Raw genomic sequence first — 25573 nt, 5'->3', positions numbered from 1 at the left:
AGTGCAAAATGTGGGGCAAGTTTCTTGAAATAGAGATAATAAATTACTCAAGGTAAGAGGTAATGGTATGACAATCTGATGGTGAACCAGACTGGGCTACAGCATTTAACATTTCCTCTATTCCTCTACCCCTGAAGGGTACTCACGGTATTTAAATCTTGTTGCAAAAAGGCTATATCTTAAATTAACAATGAGTTGCTCATGGCAACGCAATGCAAACACAAGTCAGGCACTCACGTCTCTTTTTTTTTTATCCTATAAGAGGTTATTCCTCCCCCCCACATGCTGGAGTGCAGCGATGACCTTTCCGGACCCCTCCGAGGTCATCCTCACCTCCCACCTGGTCATCTGCTGCTGAGCTAATGGGGGGCCTGCAAGACCAGACACACTCACACTCTGCTCAGAGTGCCTGATCGCATCAGATCCCCGGGGCCATTTCGAAAAACACAAGGTGAAGCGAGTCCATATCTTAACAATCAGGGCTGGCTGGTGCACTTGGACAGGAATAAAATATGGGCTATGTTTTGAGGACACACGAAAACTTTGTGTGCGTGTGTGCATAAATATATATATATAATCTCAGTCTTGATCAATACTGGGAGCTGGTGGCTGAACTATAGCTACACAAAAGTCTGCGTGGTCCTCATTGGTCAGTCTGACAGGCTAAATGGGAGAAGACAATGTGTGGGCAGAGATAAATCCTTTAAATCTTATCCTGGAATGAGCAGACTTGCATTAACCGAGAGCACTTAAAATGCTAAATGCATTGATTAATGGCCTAATGATGTATTAAACTGAGCCGTTACTCCACAGAACTACAGTAGCACAATAGAACAGGACCCCAGATACCCCACCTAAATCCTGCTTGTGTCGGAGGTGAAATCTCGAGTCAAACTGCACATCCTCTGCTTCTGCTGGAGCTGCAACCGGCTAGAATTCTTATTTTGCTTTCGGGCATAATTACAACAATGACTGAACAAATCCACTCCCGTGCTCAGCTCCCCTTCTTTTTGTCCAAGGGAAGAACAAACAGCTCTCCCCTCTGGATTCAGGGGAATAACACTCAATTTGAATTAGAACTGAATCATCACTGGTTTTAATTAGCCCATGTGCCTTGACTAAAAACCTTTTGGAAAAGAACAAGGTTTCCAGTTCAGATTACCAGCACCGAAGGCAATGCAGACATCTTTCACACAGTTTTAACTGTGTGTAATTGTTCATTGGAAACCACAACCATAAATACAATGCATCTATTTCTCAGCATGGTATCTGTGTGGGTAAGACCTTGTTAGTGTTTTGCAAATACATTTCACCTGTAATACATGTACTGCTGGCTTTCTATAGTAGTGTGAGAATAGATGGACAATGTTAAGCATGTGTCTATTTGATCCAGAGACAATAAAGACCTGAGAAATATCAACAAAGTAATATTTAATATTCAATAATTAGCTCCTCTATTAAGTCAGGGTTTCCAAAATCTAAAGAAATTAAAAAAACACACGTAAACAAAAATATAGTTTCAATGGGCCATACCTGATCTAGAGTGGTCTGTGACACAGAGTAGTCCTCCACACCGAGCCGCTGCTGGTGAATGGTGAACTGGCTGAAGATGGAGGCCAGTGCTCCCTGTGTGTACGGCAGCTGGTACTGCAGCGTGTTGTGATGCTTCTCCTTCAGGACGCTGCCCGAGAAGGTGTGCAGGACAAAGTCCTCGACGGGCTTCAGGGCCGGAGGAGAGCCGCCGACCCTCACGATCACAGTGTAGCCATCTCCAAATCTAGAACGAGCGAGCTCAGATAAGCATTCAGTGCAAAGACAGGACGACAAGCAGGCAAATAACTGCTGGCCAGTAATAACTTCTCTCCTGTGGTCATTACATGGCGAGCTGAGCTGGAGGAAAGGTGAGTCACAAGCAGCTGAGAGCAAAGGCGGCTTCAGAAGAACAACAACAACTAAGTAAACTTTTGTATACCTTTAAAGTGGCTAGTTCACATAAAAGTAGGTGCAAAAACAATTTCCCTCCAGCGAATGAAAAGGAAAGCATCCATTTGAATCAAGTAATAAGCAGAACCACACAGGATATCAGTTTAGAGTCTTTTCAGGGTCAAAACAATGAGAAAAACAGAAACAAGGTTATGTCGGGGTGATGCTGCCACAGAGACCAATAACTCATGACACACCTATGATAGGCTGCACAAATTAATATGTTCTATTGGGAATAATGGTTCAAATTAGATTTAATGTGAAAAGGGTCACTTGAAACAATCATTTGATGGAAATTAATCACTCGACTCCGCCACTCGAAGGAGAGTTTAAGGATATTTCCGCTCATTTTACTGGTTTTACGTCACCATTAAGGCTCAACACTCATCGACATTGCTTCAAGCAGCAGCCGGCATCTGTCTCCAGCATAAATGGGTCTGAGAAACCCAGAGCCAGATGTTTCCCTCAGGGCCTATTGAAAACCAAAACAGACTTAAAAGGATGATAATGAATTTGCAAAAGCCTTGAGAAATACAAACAGAACAGTTGCTCAGTGATACGGACATGGTAACTCAGAGTGAGGATACCTGACCCAGGCATCGGGCTGTTGAAATGATATTCAGGTTTGACTCTTCATACTGCATATACTTGTTTGTGGAGGGAAACATCAGGCTTGGGTCGGGTTCAGACACAATAAACAGAAAGCGTGTTGGCTTCGCTCGTACTCTAATGTAAATATACAACGGCTGGTGACAATAATAATTAGGTGATCATGTGTAAGTGTTGAGTTTGCATCGAGCTCCACTGCCTTGAAGTGACAGAATTCAAATATTGCTGCGTTAATAACTTTACCATGAAAGAAGTCTGGAGAAAAACAAGCTAATTTCAATATGATAATTAATGCAGAGTAGAAATGAACCCTTGCATCATTGAACAAGTATCGTTTTGAAAACATGTCAACGCGCTCGACTGGTAAAACTTTACAACATGAACAATATCCTGCACATAAAGTGTTGTCACTGATGAAAATGGGCCGTAGCTAAGCTCTAAAGCTAATTAGCGTTCTGCATCTTCCCATTCTTATGCTTCGTCTGGTGAGCACCGAATAAGACTCTGTGCCTTGTTATTCTGTCGTTAGCACTCTTATGACCCATTGTTTTCTACCTAATTAATTCCCTAATGTTGGATTTACTCATGGAAATGTCCATTGTGGGCTGGTGCCGAGCTACATGCAACGAGAGTCACGGTCCCCCTTAGTGGCAATTAGCGATATGGTGGATAAACTGCAGGCCTGCGCGATCCCAGAGGGGGTGAGAGGGAGAGTGGAGATCTCTGCTGGTGCTGAGACGCACAATGACTGGACCCCATGGGTAGCACAGCCTCTTTGGTTAAATCTGTGAGTTCGGCAGTGCAAAAACAGTGTAACTGTGCATAAATTGTAGAAGAAATTACTTATTTAATACTCATTTCCATTTAAAACACATCAGTATCTTTTAAATGCTGCTTTTAGGATTAGATACTGGTGAATGGACTCAAGGGTCTGACTCTTGCTTGAATTTTGTTGCAGCATTTTTAAGATGGATACAGGCTATTGTACATCAACAGCAGCTGACATCTGAAACCTATAACCTGCTACATCAATACAGCCGTGACCCGTAACCTCTCCTGTCAAGAGATCGACAACTGGTTCTGACAAAGGCCCGAGGGGATGAAATGGAAACAAGTGGGTGGTGTTAGTTTTGTGGTCTGATTCTGCAGTGAACAAAATATTTAAACCACAAATAGCAACATATAAGTATTATGCACACATTTAAGATTAGCTGTGGTATGGGAAACTAAAAGCATCTCAAAACTAGTGTGTAATGAAGCTATGAAGTTGCTCAAAACTCTACACACTTAGATATCAGTCTCCTAAATATGCCAATTTTAAATCATGATCCCCAACTTATTTCCTTGGATAATGAGTAACTGATCAAGAATAAAAAATAAATAAAACCATTCCTAGATCCATCCCTCATCTGGATACTCAGCAAAAGGAAATCCATTCAGTTGTTTTTATGCTATCTTCCAACTAAACTGCAATTGGCGACAGAGCTCGAAGCACTGCATTAAGAATATTAAATAAATTGAATAAACAACCTCATCAATTTGTCGACAGATGTTCCAGATGTGTTGCAAAAAGACACACAACATGCAAATAGAGAAACGTGCCTATAACCTCCTTGGCGGAGATAATGATATACACGGATGTACACAATTTGCAGCAATGACTGGCGGTTTCCTTGTTCTATTCCTTTTTCTATATGATGCAACAGACCTGCTATCTCGCAATCCCTCCACAACCTGCCCCCGGCTTATATGGGGGGGGGGGGGGGGGGGGGGATCTGAGCGCCATGCCTGCACTCTGATCTTCTCAGGGGCTGCACACCACGGGTGATCAAAAGCATCCACCATGAAACTCTGAGACATATTATGTAGCACACCTCACAGCAAGTATCAGGATGTTAGCACTTCATTAGGCAGCAGCCGGGTGGACGGCCCTTCAACCGTTCCTAATCGTACTTCACACTGACCTCAGCCCTGCTGCACATCCGCGTGAAGTACTCGGCTTTTCAATGCAGCTGGGGCTTTGTCGGGCAAAGTGGAAAAAAAAATATCATAAAAACAGGGTCTCAGAAATGACCTTGTTATTATAGTTCACAGCAAGTTACAGACAGTAAGACAGAAACCTCCTCAAAGAGTGGTACAACAGAAACGAAAGGGAAGCAATTGTTGTCACGGTAAAGAAGTTCAATGCTGCTTCTGAAATATGATGGCAAATTATCGAGAAAAAAAAAAGAATGAGATCCGACAAAGAATACACAGACAATAAATACGAGACGAACAGAGCACTCTTAAGGTCAATTCCTCTTTGCTATGTTCCTAAACAAGGTTGTTAAGAATAAAGAAAATAATCTGTTTCACTGGGCTGAACTCAAAGGAGGGAAACAAAATCTCCAGTTTCATTAACACATTTCACATTGTATTCTCAAAATGAGAAATAATAAGTGTCTATTCCAAAACCATTAGTAATTCATGACTTTTTTTTATTATCGTCAACAAGCTAATGCACCCTCCTGTTGTCAGTAGCTCCTGAACTTTTATCTGCAAACGTTTGGAAAAAATTTGACAAGCACTCCGAGCCTCCACATTAGGAGCAGGATACGTGTTGGCCTTGTGTTCACTTAGAATCAATTCAAGTAGTATCAAAGAGAGTTGATCCTATCAACCAGAGGAACGTGGAGGACATCATCCGAAATCGCGCTCCTGCTGCTGCCTTGATATTCTGCCAGCAGGCTCCTGCAAAATGTTTCCAATCGCACGGCCTCAGATCTTCCACATTTGTCAACATGCCTCTTCTCTCAGGTGTGTTCCCACAGGCCCTGGAGACGGACATCATGGAGACGCTCCACAAACCGAGCCAGACATCTCGGTGTAGCAAGAATTGAATTACAAATTCACCAAAAAGAAATGCACAAACCGATGATTAAAGGACTTTATGTCTCAGGTGAGTTTATAGAGTTCTTTAAAAATTGAGCAGCAGCTGGATCAGGACGCAGCTTTTGTATCGGGAATATTTTTGGTTTCATTTCTGGACAGTGGGAGGAAGTGGAGACACATTGTCCATCTTTATATACAGTCCATGGTAAAGGAGTCAAAACAAAACATGGGGAAGATCAATGCTAAAGAGAGAGATATGGACACGACACAAACTTATATTCATCCATTTATAAATCTTATTCCTAATGATTTCTCAAGGGCAATAAAGCAACTAGCATCCTTAAGCTGCAATAGCTGTAACTTCCACTGTCTCTTAAGACGTCTGATGGTGTTTTACTTGAAATGTAAATACACAATACTCGTATCCACTTTCCTCCGGAACAAAAGCACTTCATTTATTTGCACCATCATTTTTAAATTAAGTGCAGCCAGAACACTGATCCTGTTGTGTATCCTTTTTTTGCGAAGCTGCATAATTTAGGTTGATTATTATACGATGGGGCAACGACACAGTCTGCAATCAGACACCACGACCACCACAACATCGCCGCCGGTTGCCACACATCGAGCTGAATCCATCTCCCAATAAACACTGGGACCATAATCCCCCTGTGTTTATTACAGTTTCTGGCTCCATTGTCCGAGGACCCGGAAGCTCAGCCAAAAACAGAAATCCAATCAGGGCAGGCAGCACTGTGGCAAAAGCATTTGGCGAAAATGGTTTGGAGAGAATGTGGGTAATGAAATGCTGCTTGTTAGTGACAGTAAAGGGGCTTATCAATTAGTTCCTCCTCGTTGTCTCTCCCTCCCGCCTCCTCTTTTATTTCCTCTCTCGGTGCGGTTACTCGGGGGCTTCAGGCGGCACTTTGGGAAAAAGTCTTCCTTTCATATTCATCCTTTTTCCAGTCTGCCTTCATATTCACAGCAAAACAACTTCTTTCATCTGATACGCTGTCTGGTTTCTCCTAAATAAACTCTGACTGTGTGTGGGATAGGCGGGCTGGGATCTTTAAGCAGAGCCTGCACCACACTGTATGGTCACAACAATAGCACTGCATGCATGAGACGGATAATTACTATGAATGATAATAATAATAATATAAAACCAGGATCTTTGCAATTTGAGGTTGAATCCAACTGTTGAGAAATACAATTAAAGGACGATGCTTGAAGTCAACGCTGTCCCACATAGTCACAACTAATCCCACATCTCACATTAGAGACACACAGCGGCTCAGCACAGCACGGCAGAGTCACTGCAATGTCGGTGCCGCGGCTCGCTCTTCTTCATTTTCATTATTCTTCCTCAATCCTCGCCTCCACGTGGTCCGCTGGAAAGTCATTCTTCCATGTAATTTAAAACAAACACCAGCCAGACACAGATAAGGGCATGACAGGCAGAACAATAATTCTGCAGCCTTCCTTCATCTGAGGGAGTAGAGAAAGGTCACCCTCGCCACTGCCAAACCTTGTTTTTGTGTCTGCGGGGGGGGAGGGCGGACGCGGGGCAAGGGGTCACGGTGTGGCCACGGTGGTCTGATGCTTTGATCAGGCAGGAAGTCATCCAAAAAAACTTCCTTAGTACCTGGAAGGGGGCCTGACAGAGCTCCAGGCAGGAGCTCCAGGCAGGAGCTCCACAGTCAGGATGAGGACTGAGGGGTTGAGGGGTGGATGGGTGGATGTGTAGGGGATCTTTTTCTGATCAGTAATTGTACATTTTCAATGTAAGTATGCCTAACAGCACTCAAATTCAAATCTCTAAAGGGGAACCTTTGAAACAATATGTTCCAGTGTCCTATGACAGAATAACCAGGAACAAAGAATGGTTGGATAGATCATCATCTCTACTTATCAAAAATGAAGACCCCAGAAAACAACAAATATTGGTTTTGTGCTTCCAAGCAAACGAGTTAAAACTTCCAGGAAACGGTGCTGTCGCCAAGGAAAAAAGTTTTGTAGTGTCCTTACGAGCGGTGAGAGTGTACTTGTGACCTTGGTGTGACCTTGGTGACAGTTTTCAGTGATAAGTACTGTGGGACTGCGTCTATGTATAAGTATATTTACAAGGTGTTTGCCTACGGGATTGTGTATCCGAAGTAATCTTACATGAAGGCCATCATCTGGCCTGTAAAAGTTATTACCGCAGGCGTTTTAAACATGTAGACTTGGACGAGGAGCTAATAAAATACCAGGATATATAGCACCTGATGCAGACGCTGAAGGACTTTATGTAGATCCTTGCAGAATATTTGATTTGAGGCAAAATCTAAGATCTGTCCTAGAGACATACCGTCATAAATTAAGGTTCCTAGTATCTATCAAGCAGAAAAGATGCCTCAGAGATACATACAGTACACGCACAGTATACCATCTGCGCGTCAGTGTTCTCGCACTCTTGACAACACCTACATCGCTGATGCATTGTAAACTGTGGGGAGAATGATTTTGCCATCCATCTTTGTCGGTGACACATACTTAAAAGCCGTACACTATTTTGTTAATGGTACACCTGCAGAGCTGACGCAGAGGAAGTTTATTGGACTCCTCCACGTCAACTTCAAGGGGGGGGGGGGGGTGGGGGGGCGGGGGGATCGATCCAAACTTTCAGACGCCGCTCTTGTAAAAACTCTCCCGCGCCCACAGTGCATTACCTTAATGCATTAAAGGCACTTTACCCCCGTACTTTTATAACATCACGTGCTTTAAGCAAGGAGAAAACAGGACTCCGGGCTGTGGTGTGTACTCACTGGAGGTACTCTACGAAGCCGGGAATATGAACGATATCAATCAGTGGAAAAAAATCCTGCGTCGGCTTGTGGGTGGCCTTCCAAACTGACAAGATTAAAGGGGGGAGCTTTCGAAGCTGCTTTTATTGGTTCCTCCACTTCATTTGGGTTTACTCAACACCTCGGAACTTTTGCACCATACACACTGCGATGCCGAAGCACCATTAACGGCCTCTTGCAAAAACATTTTTTTCAAACTTTACTTTTTCTCTGTGAGGCTTTCATAAAGTCCTCAAAGCGTGATTGATTTGAGGGGCTCAGTATCGGGACAGGAGAGGAGGATGTTTTTTAACAACCGTGGAGGCAAAAAAGAAATGAGTTTCTAAAAAAAAAATGCCAGTCTGCTCTTCAGATTCCGACGCCCCAAACTAAATCCCCGGCTCCTCTCACACGCCAGTCACCTCTCCAGCAGTCCAAATGGATTATTTGGGCTGATTTGATTGATACACAGAGGGGTTGCTAGAGCGGCAGAGGGGGCATCTTAGTGATAAAGACAAGGTTACCACCGGACTGGAGGGGGCAGCACTAACAAGCACGTGGACGGCTGGGTTCGGAACACTCGCCACCTGAGAGCAGCAGCGGCGGGAGGAATAAATAAGAGTAATGTGGAGAGAGGGTTTTCAAGGAGATGAGTATTGGGAGGGGGGGATGGGGGAGAGGGGGGAACATGTATTACATATGAGCAATGGGGGGTCAAATGTGAGCGCTGCCCCGCGGTGAGACCCTGCACTCCTTACAGGGGCTCGTGATGAAAAAGAGATGGAGAAGTTGGGGGTGGTGGGGGGGGCGGGAGGAGAAGGAGGAGGCAGACCCCCGGCAGCGTTGTAGGTCAGCTGCTCACGTTGTGCGACAATGGTGCGCGCAACCTGCCTGTGCCTCCCCCCCCCCCCCCCCCTGCTCTCTCTACTCCACCCCCTGCCGACTGATGGAATTCTTCCCATCAGCCCCTCCGTGACCACATTAAGGACGTGAACGTGAAATATCGGACGTACGTAGTTTCAACTTAAAAAAATCTGGAATGATGAGGCCCAGGGTCACGTCTTAATAAAGCAGGGAGGGGTGTGTGTGGCCGGGGGGGGGGGGGGGGGGGGGGGGGGGGGGGGCAACATGGCAGCACCAACATGCGGCGGGATAGTGACGAGAAAAGAAAACAGAGGAGACAGTCCTTAATTGCCTTTTCAGTCATTAACAGGGTCCCACACCTCATGGAACATTAATTACACAAAGCGCTGCGGAGATAGCGACGCTTAATTAGAAATTATTCACTGCGTGGCGAGAACTAAGCGATGGCATTTCAGAGGCATGTAAATTGTCCGTGCGAGATCTGAAATAAGAAAAAAAAAATGATCGGTGTCGACGTCATGCTTATCTGGATTCCTCTCACACGCTCGTCCTGTGAGGTGCGATTCCCCGGTACCTGATAGCATGTAGAGTGAAGTGGGACACGTGTTAACCCTCTGTTCTCCTCTCTGCAGTTTGCCCCCCCCCCACCCCCATAGCTCGTACTTATCCAATACCTCCTGTGTGGTTCATAAACTATTTACACCACCCTGCTCTTCCACCTGGCAGGCAGGATGTAATTGACACAAAGGATCTGTCTATTACCGCAGCATCTGGGGCGGACTGATTGGTACATCGCTCTCCCGTTTTAGCCCTTTTCCTCTCTACCTCCGCTCATCCTCCCTCTTTCTTCTGCCATTTTCTCTCCTCAAAGGGATTTAAAAACACGGCCGATGATATGACATTAACGCTCTTGATGGGAAATACCCTTGACCTCATTGCCCCCTCCGTGCTGCTCCAGGCCTTTTGCGCTAATCCCCCGTACGACTTGAAAAATGGTCTGCTCCACCCCCTCATCCCGGGTGTATTGATCTCTCTCTCTCTCTCTCTCCACATTCCTGGCTCTTGTGTGTGTGCAGCGAGTGTAATGTCCTTCCTCTTACACCATCGCACAATGGAGTGGTACTAATGTGACCAGACTGTACCTAAGATAATGGATCGTGCTCACTGTTACACGCAGGGCTCGGGGCATAAGTGCCTGGCCCAGGGAAATGTCAGCTGAATATCGGAGAGTGGCGCTGAGTGCTAAGAGTTAAGGGTGGGAGATATCTGTGATGGAGTCGTAGCAAAACACATTAAGTGCCGCGTACAAAACCTATTAAGGGTGTGCATAAGGACGGGGACGGTGGACATGGAATTTATGGGTCTGGAGGGAAACAGTGGTGAAAGGGAGATAATGGTCAGAGATTTGGGAAACAGACTCGACCGTCTGCACGCTGGCTTCATATATGGATCTTTTCATGTGAAATCAATGCAGTTGTGTTGACGGGTCGACTCTAACAAAAAGGAGCGTCTCTAGCTTCGTCAACCAAAACACACGGGACAGGAAACGTCCGAGAAAGCAAAACAAATTTAAACATTATCCAGATACTTTCAGAATTTAAGAAAACTAAAGTGATCTTCTATTCTGAATCGCTCCAAGAAAGCATATGAGGATATTTACCAAAACTATTTCTTTAATGACAATGGCATTAGGGAGTTTGTGAAGTTCAACTTGTGCTGTACAGTTGATCAATTGTGTTATCCTCTCTGCATAGCCCTTCTTTTTTTAGGGGCAGCAATAAATGCTAAAATAAGAATATGCATTATTTCCTTTTCTTCCTTGAAAGAACTCGAATCATACTCTATTTATTTTTTATTGCCAATATACACGGCCATGTTATTTATACATACAGTATAAATAACGGAGCACCTCGGTGAGAGGCGAGCCGATTTCTTTCATCTCAGTTCAAGAAGCTTCAAAGATTTTTTTTTGTGTGTGTTTTCCTTTTTCTTTATGATTCAACCGTGGATTTGATGCACTGGATGGAAAACAAGGACCCTTACCTGCTCTTCAGATGCTGGATGCTGCCGAGACACTTGAAGCGGCCGTTTACCATGATGGCCATGCGCGTGCACAGGGCCTCGCACTCCTCCATACTGTTGAAAGAAAGAAGCGAGCGTAAATGAGATGTAGCAGTAAAACTAGATATTAGGGTCCTTTCTCTTGGAGACTATCATTTAGAGAGTATGTTGCCCGGAGGCTCTCCAGCAGAGGGTGCTTACTGTCTTTCCCCATGGAGCAAAACAGTGACTGGCCATTTTTAGTCATTTTCTCTGCTGGGTCCAGCTACCATATGAATAGGGAACGTAAAACTTTGGCTTCAGAGCAAAAATAATATTTGAAAAAGGCAATGCTACAAGACTGTGTACGAAATAATTGTATGACTGAAGAACTATGCATCTTAAAAGCCAGAGGATCGTTGTGGTAAACATTTCAATGGTAACCAGGAGCTCCACCAGTCAGAGGCGTCACTGTTAGACCTGAGGATTGTGGGTAGTGTCATATTCCTCCCTGACATTTTCTTTAAAAGCTGTTGATATCATTTGGACTTCTAGAGGAGAATATGACATTGCTTCACCTTGGAGGGGTAATATTATGGCTGTCAATCAATATCAATTGGGATTCTGAGTTCCGGAACCACACTGTTGAGCTCTATTGCATCAGCAGAGTGAGTCAGTAATGTAATGTTGTTTTGCTACGGAAATGGAGGAGGCTCGCGAGCAGAGACACAGAGGCATCTGAGGACACATTCAAACACATCCTGCGTCACATCAATTACTTCCAAACTCAATTTTTCACCCTTAAGAGACATTTAAGGGATTTTCGTGAAGCCGGCCCTTCTCCTCCAGCTACTATAATATCCTCAATCCAAGTAAAGAAGTAGAAAGGATACGATTCAATTTGAGACAATATAAACTTTGCCATATTTTATTGATTATTGATAAATAGAGACTTTTGCTTATTTACAGTTAAAGTTTGGGTTTCAGAATCTTTCATGTCTACCTCAGTTCCTCGAACAGAAAACATATTTGGTCATTAGAGGGACCGATAGGGACCATCTGTAGTTCTTATCATCTCATTTCTCTTCTCTGTTGGTGCTGGAGTCATTTGTAGTGGAGGCGAAACCTGTGAGGCCCTTCTGAGGAATGGCCCAATTAGGATTATGACTTTGTGAAACCTGGTGAATCTGCCACTTAACAAAACAAGACCACCTGGCCGTGCCATGGACAATTGGATGCGGCTCTGCCACACTGGCCGGGACAACAACAATTGCGTTTGGTTCTGGATGAAGGCGACACGTGTAATAAGGGGAAATGTGTTCCAAAACAAAACAGCAACAGATTATTCCTGTGAACTGCCAGGAACACGGATAACACAAACGCTCGGGCGATTTAGGAAAAGGAACGGGAACGTAAATCATTTAATCATCCATATCTACTCGGCCCGTCAAGTGTTAAGTTTCACCCCACAAAAAAAAGAATTTAATTATATTTTCCTCACTGAAAACAAAGTTGTGAAAGTTAACTTTGCTCCAGGATATCTTGGATAATGAAAAGACTCCAGCGCCGATATTGACAGTTTCTCTTTTCATGGTGAAAAAAAAAAGGAAAAGGCACCAGTCAGTCAATATGCCCTCATGCTTCATGAAAGCTGTCGAGCAGCTAATGTGTTTCTGGCAACAAATGGCGACTGCTACACAGGAAACCGTATCTTTCAACTACAGTGGAACTGAAATCAATTATAATTGGGGTATTGACGGTGCACATTCATTTTACGGACAATCTGGTGGCTCCGCTTTCTCTGCGACGAGACCAAACATCTGAGCGGGTGAAGCTTGAATCCATCAGAGAACGATCAATAGATAAAGAGAGAGTGTTCACCTGTGTGAAGTGAGAATGACCGAGCGTCCCTCTCTGATGACACTCAGGATGCAGTCCCACAAGAAGCGGCGGGCCTTGGGATCCATCCCAGTAGTCGGCTCATCCTGCGATAAACAGTAAGTCTCAAAAACAGTTTCTATTACATTTTACTTTGGTAATTTTCTTTTTGTTAATTTCACATCACGGTACATCGGTTATAGAAGACAATTTACTTTCAACACATCAGTTAATTTCAACCCAAATGAAAAATTGTGGATTTCTCTATCGAAACATCATAAGAGGGAATAACTTGAACAATGCATCCAGTAATGGCCAGAAGACTAAGACCGAAACATTAACAGGATGCTTAATGCTCTTTTAATTTGTCATCCATCTGTGTTTGTGGACACACACATAAGAGGAGAGGCAGCCGGGACAGATGTACGACACACACAGGCATTCAATACATAGATAACATCTGAGTGATTCCAGAATATACACATGCAGACACAATGGAGACATATTCTGAAGCCATCTACACACTCACACACACAGACACACACAGTGTCACAGTGACTTGCTGTTTCTCTTTCCTCAGGGCTAGTCTGTCCATGCACGATTAGAGAGTGACAGTACTCAGTCCATTGCCTGGTCCTGTTCCAGGCCGGTTTCTCCCTCGCTCGCAGAATCCTACAAATCCCATGGGGCATTTCCATCACCGTGCCCAATGTGTCCCTGTGCAAACCCTACGTGGCACCGCCTCAAGGCCGGCCTGGGCTCCCTGGGATCGAGCACAATGCTGAAGCTGACACAGACACTGACAGCACATTACCCCGCTGCCTCAAAGTAAAGGCTCGCCATGCTCAGCCGAGTAAATAAGGAGGTTTAGGATAGGGGAGCTCTGCAGCCGGTGAACTGAGCCAGGAAACAGAAATGGCTGGAGAGATAATACAGTAAATGTCATTTATTATGGAATAGTCATTACATGATGATAATTGTTAGAACGGGCATTATGACTGATTTGAATCCTTCCGAATCCAAGTGCAATTGTTTTCTGTATATATTTCGGCCTAGCTATTTAGTTATTATTTTAAGGTTCTATTTCAGTTGATCCTGAAATGTTAGAGTTTGGTTCTATGTTGTTGTTGTTGTTGCTTTTCTCTACTCTTTTTCTGTCACTGTAATTAACCTTGAATCTTTGTAAGTGTGTTTCACCCCTCAATGATTATCCAGTATATCATAAGGTTCTAAAGTAAATTTTAAGAATTGAAAGCATTTACATGCGTTTGACATTTGAAGTTATGAGAGGATACAAACTAACAAAGAAATGAGTTTAAATTTTCTATTAAGCTATATTTGAAAATGTGGTTTAATGGGTGAAACATGGATTGTAAGATAAAATTTGCAATAATCCTAAAGTAAATTCATACTTCAGGGAACCCTCAAAGCCGCCATAACTTCCTAATTCACATTAAACCCACTTAATTAGAAGCATATGACGCAATCAATTCTAAGTCTTGCTTTCATTATTCCTCCATCAGTGAGAAAATGATGTTTAAGTGAGTAGTAAGTCCTGATGAATATGAATTGAATGCATACAGGGACTTCTGTGTGTTATGGTTCTTTCCTGAAAATGTGAATTAAACACGACCAGTATATGACCTCTGAAATACACCCCCCCCCCCCTTGCTCATCCACAAGTAATGTGCTTGTAATCCTCCAGCAAAGTCAAGGAGGATTTGCAAATCTCCCCCATAACTTATTTTTCTCAACTTCCCTATTGAGAAAGCATACGCTTCATACGCATAAATTCCCACACTCCATCATCTTCTGTGTTTGGACAGGGGAAGAACTGATCTGCTGTAATCCCAACATCTGCACCACATAAATATTGATTCAAAGCATTACACTCTTTAAGTCTTAATAACACAGAGGCGCATCGCGTTTTCGCCATGTTCGACATCGGTGAAGCTGGAGCTCACCAGGAAGATGACTGGAGGACAGCCGATCAGGGCGATGGCCGTGGAGAGCTTGCGTTTGTTCCCACCGCTGTAGGTCCCTGCTGATTTGTTGGAGTATTTGACGAGCCCCAACTTCTGGATTCCCCACTCTGCCACCTTTTGAAGAGGAGCAAAAAAAAGAAAAGAGAAAGGGTTCGCTGCGTTTCTGCGCTGGATATTTTGGCATTTAAAGTCTGTGGCTTTCAAGGACAAAGCATGGCAGCTTGCATCGCTGTAAGACCCTAATCACAGGCTGCTGAGGTACTTTACTGTTCCCCCAACTATTTCTACAATGTCTCGTCAAACTATCCGGGGTTTCGCCATGTGCACGATATCGCCAGGTCTGAAATTACATGTTGACGTCTCAAATGATCGAATATGACAACACAAACGTCCAGTTGGAGGATCACCAACCAACCGGCGATAACACAATGGGCCACAGGGAAAATCGAGAGCTCTGCTAGCAGCTCAGAATCAGGTCGCAGCTACAAGATCAAAGCCTTGGCGCCGAGTTTAAGGCCTTTGGTCGCCGCCAGTGTCTTCCCTCGTTTGATCTCACTGTTGTAGAGACGGGCGGTGCGGGTGGAGTGCAGGGAGGCCGCACAGGGCAGGCCACACCACTAGGCACGCTGAATAATGTAGAGCCGCAACCCACGGCTGCTGCCTCTCTACCACTGGCCAGTTTTCATTATGTATGGCTTCTCCCATTGAGGTTCATCTATCACTTTGACGCGTGCTACAGCTTCGCCCCGCGCTCCCTTCCATTTGATGGTTTGAAAAAGAATAAATAAAACAACACTAAAAATATTCTGAAGGGAAATGAACATAGCTTGAAATAAGACATCTGTGCTTTCAAAGTGTTGCTCATATTCCTGCTATTTCGCTTCAAGAATAAAACAGTCAGCGAACTTGTTCCTTATTTGAATCTACACGGACAAGTAGCAGCGGTGGAATGAATGGTTACCATTGCGACCTCGGGTTCTGGCACTCCCCGCAACCTGCCGTAAAACTCCAGATGTTCCCGTCCGGTGAGCAGGTCATCCAGGGCGTCAAACTGGGGGCAGTAGCCCATGTTCTGGTGCACCTCGCTCATCTCCGTCCGTATGCTGGGAAAGAGAACACGTGTTATTTGACAATGGAGGCCATCGATGTTTGAGGTAGTGATTCTAAAGGCTGCATTAAATTCTTCTAGCGAGACAAAACAGTGGGATATGAAATATACATCCGAAGCAGTCAAACGGCCGAGAAACACAAACACACACACACACACACACACACACACACACACACACACACACACACACACACACACACACACACACACACACACACACACACACACACACACACACACACACACACACTTCATTCAAAGCTCTCTGTTTCATTTCAAAGAGAAGTCTGATTAAAATTGATCTGCTTGGAAAGATTTTTCAAATATTCACAATAACTTAACAAAATCGGAGCTGAGAGAGTGAAAGTCCGTTTTTCTAAATCTCCCAAACTTGGGTGAAGCGGAGTGGCTGATTAGCACATTCCAGACAGAGACACAAACAAACAAACAAACAAACAAACAAACCCCGAAAATCCCATATCTGAAATCTTTTCCAGGCATGCAGCTCCATGCACACCAACATGCACCCTCTAGAGGCAGGGAAACGATGGCAGCAGGACGAAAACATGCCCTTTCTGCAATCTACAATATTAATACTTTCACCACCTGCAGGGGACAAACGTTGCAGCTGATGTTTTCCTCCTTTTTATCGATGCTTTGTTTTTTTTCAGAGGTAATATTGGATCCATTTTTCAACCTCAAACGTAATTTTCCCGGAGCAGTGGTCGGCCTCGGGCAGGGGGTGAATGTGATTTGATGTGTTCGCAGGCTGCAATTTCTCAATGAGGCAGAGAACTAAGAGCTTTACTCGTCAGACATTATGTTTTGTTTTAGATTGGATAATGGTTTTTGCGGTAAGGGTCGTTCAGCCTTTTCAGGAACAACACATCCGGGCCTACCGTCACTAGATCAGTCTTTTCAGAGTGGTATAACGAGCTGGAAGGATTCTGCTGTTGTGCGTCATACAAAGAATTGACCTTTTACAATAACAACCGTTTGGGTAGGTATGCATGTTTAAGCTCCGCCTCCCAGCACTGCCTTACGCCCTGAAAAATACACCTGCCAAGGGTGCCATGCTCACAAAGACTCCTGGAATTATGAGATAGATACGTCTGATGGTTTAACAAATCGAATATATAAGTTTGCAGCAGGGAGCCCAGCTAGCCCCGCTCTGCTCCGTCATCCAGCACCTTACTAATTTACCCATTATACGTTGTATATACAGTGTCGAGAAAAAGCACAAGCCCTTTTGAATTATCTGGTTTTCTGCATGAGTTGGTCAAAATATGTGCGTAAGGTAATAACGCACAGACAATTAGAATCTTTCACAGCCATTAAACATGCACAGTGCAGCTGGAAGAAAAGGCACTGGACCTTTAGGTTGAGTAAATTAATTCCACACAACCTCTGTAGGGTTTGGACTCTGATCAGGCCCCTGCAAACTGCAGTTTGTGTTTAAAGTCTTTCAGTTGTAGATATATTTTGTTGCTTTGGGTCATTCTTCTGCTCCATCACCAAACTTCAACTTCTACAAGATGTTCGAGTGATGTCGAGCTGTTCAGGCCCAGAACTTCACTGCCGAGATTATTATTTCTTTTACTTTCCAGTGGCCTTTTTTACTCCATGCAAAATACTGCAATTTCTTCAAAAACAAGTCAACCCTGCTCCAGGCTCCTTGGCAAACTTTGAGCAGCCGGTGATGGGTTTATTTTGGAGAACAGCTTCCTCATTCGCTCATACATGGCGTACATGTTACGACTCATGAACAGAGATGTTCACCAGCTGCCAAAGAGCCCTTGAGCTGTTACTCTGAGATTCTTTTTATTCTCTTTGAGCAGCTGCAAAGTGTATAAGTGAAATCCAAGCAAGGTGTCCATTTGTAAACAATCAGGATCCGAATGCAGATGCCCAACGAGAACAGATCCAATGACAGTGTCATAATGTTGACTTACGAGCAGGTGAACAGGCAGGAAGTAGAATCCAGAAACTTAGAAGGCTGCAGGCAGAATATCAGGAGGACAACGAGTGGGAAACTCAAACAGACTGAGGGGAGGAGCTGGAGATGCACAGAGTTAAGCAGGTGAAACTAGTTAAGACAAGGCGGGAAGTAGGAAACACAGGTAAGGAAAGAGGTTTCAAAATAAAATAATGGACTCGTGCAAAAATAAAAACAAATAAAAACAAAACGACACAATGAGTCCAACAAAAATAAATTGGAAATATATTACAGAAGCCACAGGACTAACAAACAAGAAAAAAAGGTGTGAAAAGATATTATTGTATTGTGTTATACAGCAAAGTTTTGTGATGCTGGAGGTAAAGCTATTTATTTTTGTACCTTTTGCACAGAATTGTTGTTTTCCTCCACTTTCAGTCTGTATGCTAAACTATTTCAATTTCAATGTTTCAATATCTCTGTATGTGAAACTGGTAGATTCAGCGGCTGAATGTGTTTCCTGTTTACAATAAATGCGGTTTTTATATTTCCCTCGTGTTGACCCCATTCTGCCCCATGTTTGTATTGCTCCTATTTTTCTATTTTCCCCAATGTTTAGATTGCATGTTGCATATTTTTTACTTTTCTATTGTGATGCCCCAAATCCTTTTAATTCTGTTATGCTGCTGTACCACTGCTAATATTTTGGTATTGATAATTAGAATCAGATTTGTTGACAGCAGGACAACATTAACTTGTCCAAAGTTGTCCAAGAATAATTCACTGAGGGGGGGGGTGGATGTCCAGACTCTAGTGCACAATGGCATGTGCAAAGAAATATATAGAGTATAAAGGCTTATTCACCATAAATCTATATTCAAAAGATTGAGTCCACGGGTTCTGTATGTTGTAAACAGTAAAGGTCGTGAAGAGATGCGATAAAAGTAGTGGGGCAACAAAAGTGGTGATAAAGAAATGATTATTGAATCTGCTCACCAGCCGCGGCTTCACATTTATCACACTGGTATCAATACACTCTTTAGAATCTCAACTGAGGTGCACGGTCTCCTGCTCCTGTCAGGTTGTTCCTCGACTATCACAAGACTCCATTGATGAGTCACTCCCTGCTGGTTGCCACTGAGCACCGCAAGTAGCCAACTTGACTTTTTAGCCTTCAGTGGAGTTGCGCCGGGCGGTAAACAGACGGACAGCTTTTCCGTGTGAGCTCACAATCACAAGTAAGACACGGAATTCTCAGGAGATCTGAGACTTCACTTTGAGAGACGTCGCTTATCCTCCTCTGCCGATCACTCTCCTCGCCGATGCACGGAAGGCATAATGAGGCTGAATGCAGAGGAGGCGTGTTCACATCTGTTTTTCTCTCTTTCCACTTTGTGTTCCCGCTGAAGGTCTCTGGGATTTCGCTTTGGTCGGCATTAATCAACATTAACGATGCGTTGTTAAGCCTTGCGACGTTCGGCTCCTCTGCTTTGTCAAATACCAGATTTATTCGAGAACAACTGTGGCAACTGTCTGATGCACAACCCCAACCGCAGCTCTCGCTCCACCACGCTGGGATGTGCTGCCTGGCGGATGCACGCCGAGGCACAGGAGCACAAGTCGTTTGTTCCTAAAAATAAGGAAGAGAAAGTCTTCCTTCGCTCAAGTGCTTGAATCACGTATTGATGCTGTCAAGGTATTTTTTGACATGTACAAAGATTTCTCACGACTGATTCTGCAAAGGAGGAACAGAGGGAAAACAGAGCGAGGTACAGGGCGAAGATGGGAACGTGGAATGATATAAGTGAAGGAGGGAGCAGGAAGAAAGACAGAGAGCAGAGTCTTCAGCATTTCTGAGGATATCGCGGCGAGGAGACATGAGAGAGGCAAAGTTGAAAAGGACGGAGACGGCAGAGTGTAGGAGACATCGAAACCTTGCTGAGGAAAAAAAACAGTGTGTGAGAGACAGAGGAGTAGAAAGCTGCGTTTCGCAGAACAAGAGGAATCCAGAAAAGGGTTTCAGCTATGATAAAAAAAAAAAACACTCCCCAGCTCAATCCCCACCTGAGCAGCCATCTTGGGTGGCTAATTATGATGAGTTACTCGCACTAGCGGGAGTTAGCACCTCACCTGTATCCGTTTAGGACGGCCTCTCCACCAGAGACTGGGATATCTCCTGTCAGCATCTTGAACGTGGTGGTTTTCCCAGCCCCATTGATTCCCAGCAAGCCGAAACACTGGGGAGGCGTCGATTAGGAAAACAGTGTTATGTAGAAACAAGCATCATTGGAAAAAACAAACAGTAGGGAATCTTCTGCCGGAAGACATTTCAAATATTGTGTACGCAGAATAAAGTTTCTCTATAGAGTGTGTAAATATTGCAACTCCTGTCCACTGATTACAGTTTAAAGAATGCAGGACTAGTTCAATGTTTAGCAAAATAACAAATATTTCAGGGTACGTCTGTACACAAACAAAACAACAGACACTAAATCAACACGGCAAACACACAGTGCAGCAAAAAGCAACAACCCTTCCCTACAGCATTCCTCCTCTCTTGTGTAAATTGCGACAACAAACACTGTCCCGGCTCCTTCTCTTCTCCCAGATGCTGCTGATTTTTACTTCACCTCCGGCACCCCGGCGGCCACGTGACCCGCCCGAGGTGTTCCTGCCCGGGCATAAATATTTGATTCCCGTCATTCATTGATCCCTGCTTGTTTGTGACCCGCGCTTGTGAATGCAAGAGAGGCTGGGCTAAGCCCGATGTAAATAATGCATGGGAATGCGGTGTGTGATCAGCAGAGTCCCGTGAATCACAATACTCCGCTGGCATTTACACTGGGCTTTGGGTAAACAGTGGCAGAGAGGATGGATTTCAGCACACGGCCCACCAATCACGACTTCCTGTCAGCATTTGGGATTATGTTTAAAGCAGGCTTCCGGCAGTACAGTGTGTGTGTGTGTGCGCGTGTGTGTGTGTGTGTGTGTGTGTGTGTGTGTGAGAGAGAGGCATGTGTAATATAAAGCATGGAAATGAGGAAGGATGCTCTACTTAGACTTTTTGAAGGTTTCTCGGTCCAAAACTGTGTAGAGTTTTGTATTTGGTTGTTTCCCTTCAGCCAATTTATACATGTAGTGAACTTAACATCGCTGGGTCCTGAAGCCCTCGCTCTGCACTGCACTTCCTTCGGCCTTATTGTGTGTTTTTAGCTCACCCATTCTTGGCAGCAGCATAACGCAAGAAAACCAGCCGGATAAAGAGATTAGTGATCCTTCCAAACACCTTCTCTCAACAGTGTTTGGAAGAAATTGGAGATTTGACTCTGAGTCTGAGGTTCTGAGGTTCAGTCTGAGGAGAGATTGAACCCAACAACAACTCAAATCTTCAGACAAAGCCCGCTCGGGCAATCTCTGTCCATTTCTGTGTGTGAGATTATTTGTGAGGGCTTTTGTTGGTGAGTTTCAGAAGTTATCAAATGTGCAAATGTGAAAAAGTCTTCCTCCATGTGGGTTGAAAAGGGTGTTGTGTGATTCAGCAGCAGTTGTCTCACCTCTGCAGCAGGCACGCCCACGCATAGCCTGTCCACAGCGGGGGTGCTCTTCCGAGAGTATACCTGCAGGGAGAGGGGCGATAAAATGAATCAAGCAGCCAGACAGAGAGAGAAAGAGGCGGAGGGGGCGGGGGGAAAGGGTAGGGGGGGCAGACAGTGAGGAAGATAACTGAGAGGAAGGCATGAGAAAAATGTGGAGCGATAGAGCAGAGCAGCGGGGGAGGAGGTGAGATGGGAGAAGCAGGTGGAGAGAGAAAGACGGGAAAAAGACAGAGAAGGTGAAGGAAACAAATTTTAACCAGAAGGGATCATTTGCAAAATTTAGGATGGGACAGATGGTTTAAACACTTGCATGGAGGGAGAGGCAATATAAATATAAATATGAGGCAATTAGAAAAAGGCAGCAAGAACAAATGTATATATACAACATCGGAAAACATAAATGAAGCATTTAGGTAGATAACAAATACCATGGTTAAAAAAAAAGGTCTAAACTGCACTCGAAAAAACACAGATAACAAGGCTGAACAATCCTACATGAATTTGTAAAGTTGTATTTTGTCATAAAACACAGTTGAAGAAAGTGCTATCAAATAAACCAACAAAATCCCTTCCTCGCCGGCGGAAGAAAGAAAGGATCGCACCTTCAGAATCAGAATCAGAATTCTTTTTATTGCCTTGTATATTTTCACATACAGGAAATTGCCTTGGTGTGGTTGGTGCAAAGAGGAAAAAAGAAACTCCCACATTCTGACTGTGAGTCTGTATCCTGCTAAGATCATATAGCGGCTCTGGAAATGAGAAAGCGCTTGATGTCTCTCACATCTCACTTGAGAAACTTTCCACGCTGCATCCATTTCCTCCCACGCTGACCAGCCTCCTGCCTGCAAGTTTCCATTCTCATCTATATCATCTGAAAACTCCCCAACAGAGGAGGTAAAGAAAACCTCCACTCAAAGTGAAGAGGATTCGTGAGGAAGTGGGAAAAACAGGCAAATACTCGACAAAATGAGTTACTGCACGGGGGCTTCTTCCACATCCAAGACCATGTAAAGGTTTGATATATTTTCAAAGCGGCTTGAAAGCAGCCTCGTCTTGCTCCGGCACCAAAAAGACAAGATGAGGGCTTTGTTGTTGTTGCCGAGTGTGTGACAGTTTGGACATTTAGCATTCCAAATCAAGGACAGATCTGTGGCCCTTTGAGTTACGAGAGAGTGACGACCTTTTAGCTGCTTTTCAAAGTTTGGAAAAAAGTTGAAAAACACAACTTCTCTAAACGCTGCGAAAAACAAAGAGTGTTCAGTGACGGAAAAGTGACAGCTACCTTTCTCAGTACATTTCCTGTGTATCGTTCTTCTAAACACCAACAGCCAATCCGCCGTCAGAAAAGAGTCAGCTGTCGCAAATGTGTCCGCACCGCTGCCGGGCGAAATGTAAATTTAGAACTGCCACTTCAAACCTGACATGACATTGTATTTATTTCACAGTTGGCACATCAAAAGCATCTGATAGAAGCCGGAGTTGCAGAGATCCATCATTCCCTTTGTGCCATCTGGCAGCTGCACTCAGCACTTATCAACCTGTGTTACCCACTGCACTTTTTAGCGGTAGTTTGCAGCACTAAAGCTACATCAAGGATCCGATACGTGTATACGGACGGCAGGCAATTAAAGGATAATTCTCCTCTGACTCCAGCACCACGGCAGCTGTCTTGATAAGCAAGCCGACGTCTAATCGGAGGAGACAGTTGAGAGAACGCCATGGCAGGAGTTGAGAATCTCTTAAATGTAGATACGGGGTTTGAAAATCTCAAGGTTTGGGCTCTGGATGCCAAACGTCAGGAGGTAAAACATGACACTGACACCGCTTTGTGTAGAAGGAGTCCACAACGCGTGGTCCATAGAGTCCAGCACTGGCAAAATGTATGGTGTCATCTTCACTCCCCCAAAGACAGTCACAGGTCATCTTCTCGCTCTTTACCAGGTTTTAAATAACTGACCCAAAGTATTTCTTAAATGAGGAATGAGGGAAAATAATGGACAGAATAAATAATGGCTAAAGATATATGTTTTATAGATAAAAACCCATACAATAAAATAAATAACAAAGCTTCCTGAGTGCTCATCACTCTCTGATTTACTTAAGTAGCCACAGTGCCAATTACCAAGGGAACATAAACAGCGAGGCAGCAATATATAGTAATATCAAAGCAACAAGGACGATACACTCATATGTAACTTAGAATAAGCATATCTGTTGTGTATTACTGTCAAGACTCATCTGCACAATCCCTCTATCATCAACAGGTTCACGTAGCTGACACAGGAGGCTCACAACAAGGGGGAAAATATACATTATTAATATGGTAATCACATAAGCTGAGCACCTGTGCGGAGAGGCAAATATCAACATGAAAGGGGGAAATTGTGTAGAATAGAGGTCACAACATATTGGCATTTGAAAATGTTTGCTGCCCTGACGCTGGACAGAAATAAACATCAACAGTAAATATAATGGCAACCCGTGACGAGGACGACGGGAAAAACAACAAACCTTTTTCTCCCCATTTGAAAGTTCGTTTGAAAGTTTAAAGCTCAGCGCTGGTCACGTATCGGACTCAAAAAACATATATATCATTCGAGTGAATCCACTCTCATTCTATGATTCTGTATAGCCCTGTGAAGGAACCAGAGAACACCTGGACTAAGGTGAGCAGGGGCTTTAAAAGCACTTTTACATGTGGCTGGCAGATCAGCTATTGATTCAAAAATTTATAATTTAAAGCAATAACAAAACTTTACTTAATTCATTTTCAAACCCATCAAAATTAAGAGATTCCCTGTAGAGTCTTTTTGTTTGTGTGTGTGTGTCCATTATCCTTTAGCTCTGGGGAAAATGTTTACTTCCCCATTAATGGTATTAGATATATGCATTAAAAACTAAAGCTAAAATAAATATGATATCGACCAGCAGTGGGAATCTACTCGCAGCGTGTCAAGATGCATCTCGTCATCCCTGGGACACGAGGTTCCTTAAGACTTCCTCTGTCAGCTTAGTGAGTGACTGGAAGGTGAAGTGACAGCGCCGGGCCTGGAAGACACTCGCAGACGGACACACTTCCATTACAGTCTCCATCGATTACGGTGCCGATGCTAATGCAGCACCTAAGTGGAGGCTAGCAGGTGGGGCCCATTGCAGATCTCTGCTGCCTATAGCGCCGCAAGGAAAAGGAAGGGGAGGAGCAGGAACCCTGACACATGATTGATGGCCTGTCGATCGCTTCAGAGGCATGTTTAGATTTATGACGGGGGCCGGCCTGTGGCGCGTGGCCACCGCAGCCACGCGCTCATTGATCAATTTGTTATCTGCACCCCAAATGGATGGGGCACAGCTGTGGTGGGAGTCAATGAGGGCAGCGCAGGAGGAATCCTGACGCCTTCTGCCACTGTTTTGTGTGATGATGGGCCACAGCGTCTCATCCCAGAGAAATGTTGTCAACCATGAAGGTGCACATTAACGATGGCTGAGCTGCTTGTCAACAACAGACCAGCTCAGTCACAACTAATGTGTTCTTTGGCACTGTTCAGAGTTGTATTTTACAGTAGACGACATGTGTGTTGGAGGGATTAAGTGCATTCAAAAAGTTTCCCCCTGAAAAAAGTGAGAATTTCACCTTGTGAGATGATGTGTAACACATTACCCAACCAACAGTTTCACCCGGCGCTTGTTTAGTAATTACCCTCGGGAGCGTAGTGCACGTCTGCGCTCATGAGCAATGCGCTATGGATTAAGTTTGGTGAGACTGAGAAAGACGGAGCGAGTAAAGGAGTGAAGAGGGGTGGTGAGAAGCAAAAGGCTGTTAGATTGTCCAGCTGTTGGCACTGGAGCTGCATTGCAGGCAGCTGCGGTGACACTTC

At 44.2% G+C, this 25573-nt stretch overlaps 1 protein-coding gene across 1 annotated transcript in view; it reads right to left on the bottom strand.

The window, feature by feature from the left end:
* The window catches only part of LOC133950241 (phospholipid-transporting ATPase ABCA1-like), a 130689-nt gene that overhangs the window by 5052 nt on the left and 100064 nt on the right, over positions 1–25573 (bottom strand). The window contains exons 43-49 of the mRNA XM_062384500.1: positions 21657–21719; positions 20233–20339; positions 16017–16158; positions 15035–15169; positions 13074–13177; positions 11196–11288; positions 1534–1777 (exon numbers count right to left, since the gene is read on the bottom strand). Of these exons, the coding sequence (XP_062240484.1) occupies positions 1534–1777; positions 11196–11288; positions 13074–13177; positions 15035–15169; positions 16017–16158; positions 20233–20339; positions 21657–21719 (888 nt within the window). The remainder of the gene's footprint in view (positions 1–1533; positions 1778–11195; positions 11289–13073; positions 13178–15034; positions 15170–16016; positions 16159–20232; positions 20340–21656; positions 21720–25573) is intronic.

The sequence above is a fragment of the Platichthys flesus genome, chromosome 24 (genome assembly GCF_949316205.1).
Source record: "Platichthys flesus chromosome 24, fPlaFle2.1, whole genome shotgun sequence".
NCBI classification, from domain to species: Eukaryota; Metazoa; Chordata; class Actinopteri; order Pleuronectiformes; family Pleuronectidae; genus Platichthys; species Platichthys flesus.
The sequence above is the reverse complement of the archived record's forward strand: the minus strand, read 5'-3'. Positions and strand labels throughout refer to the sequence as shown.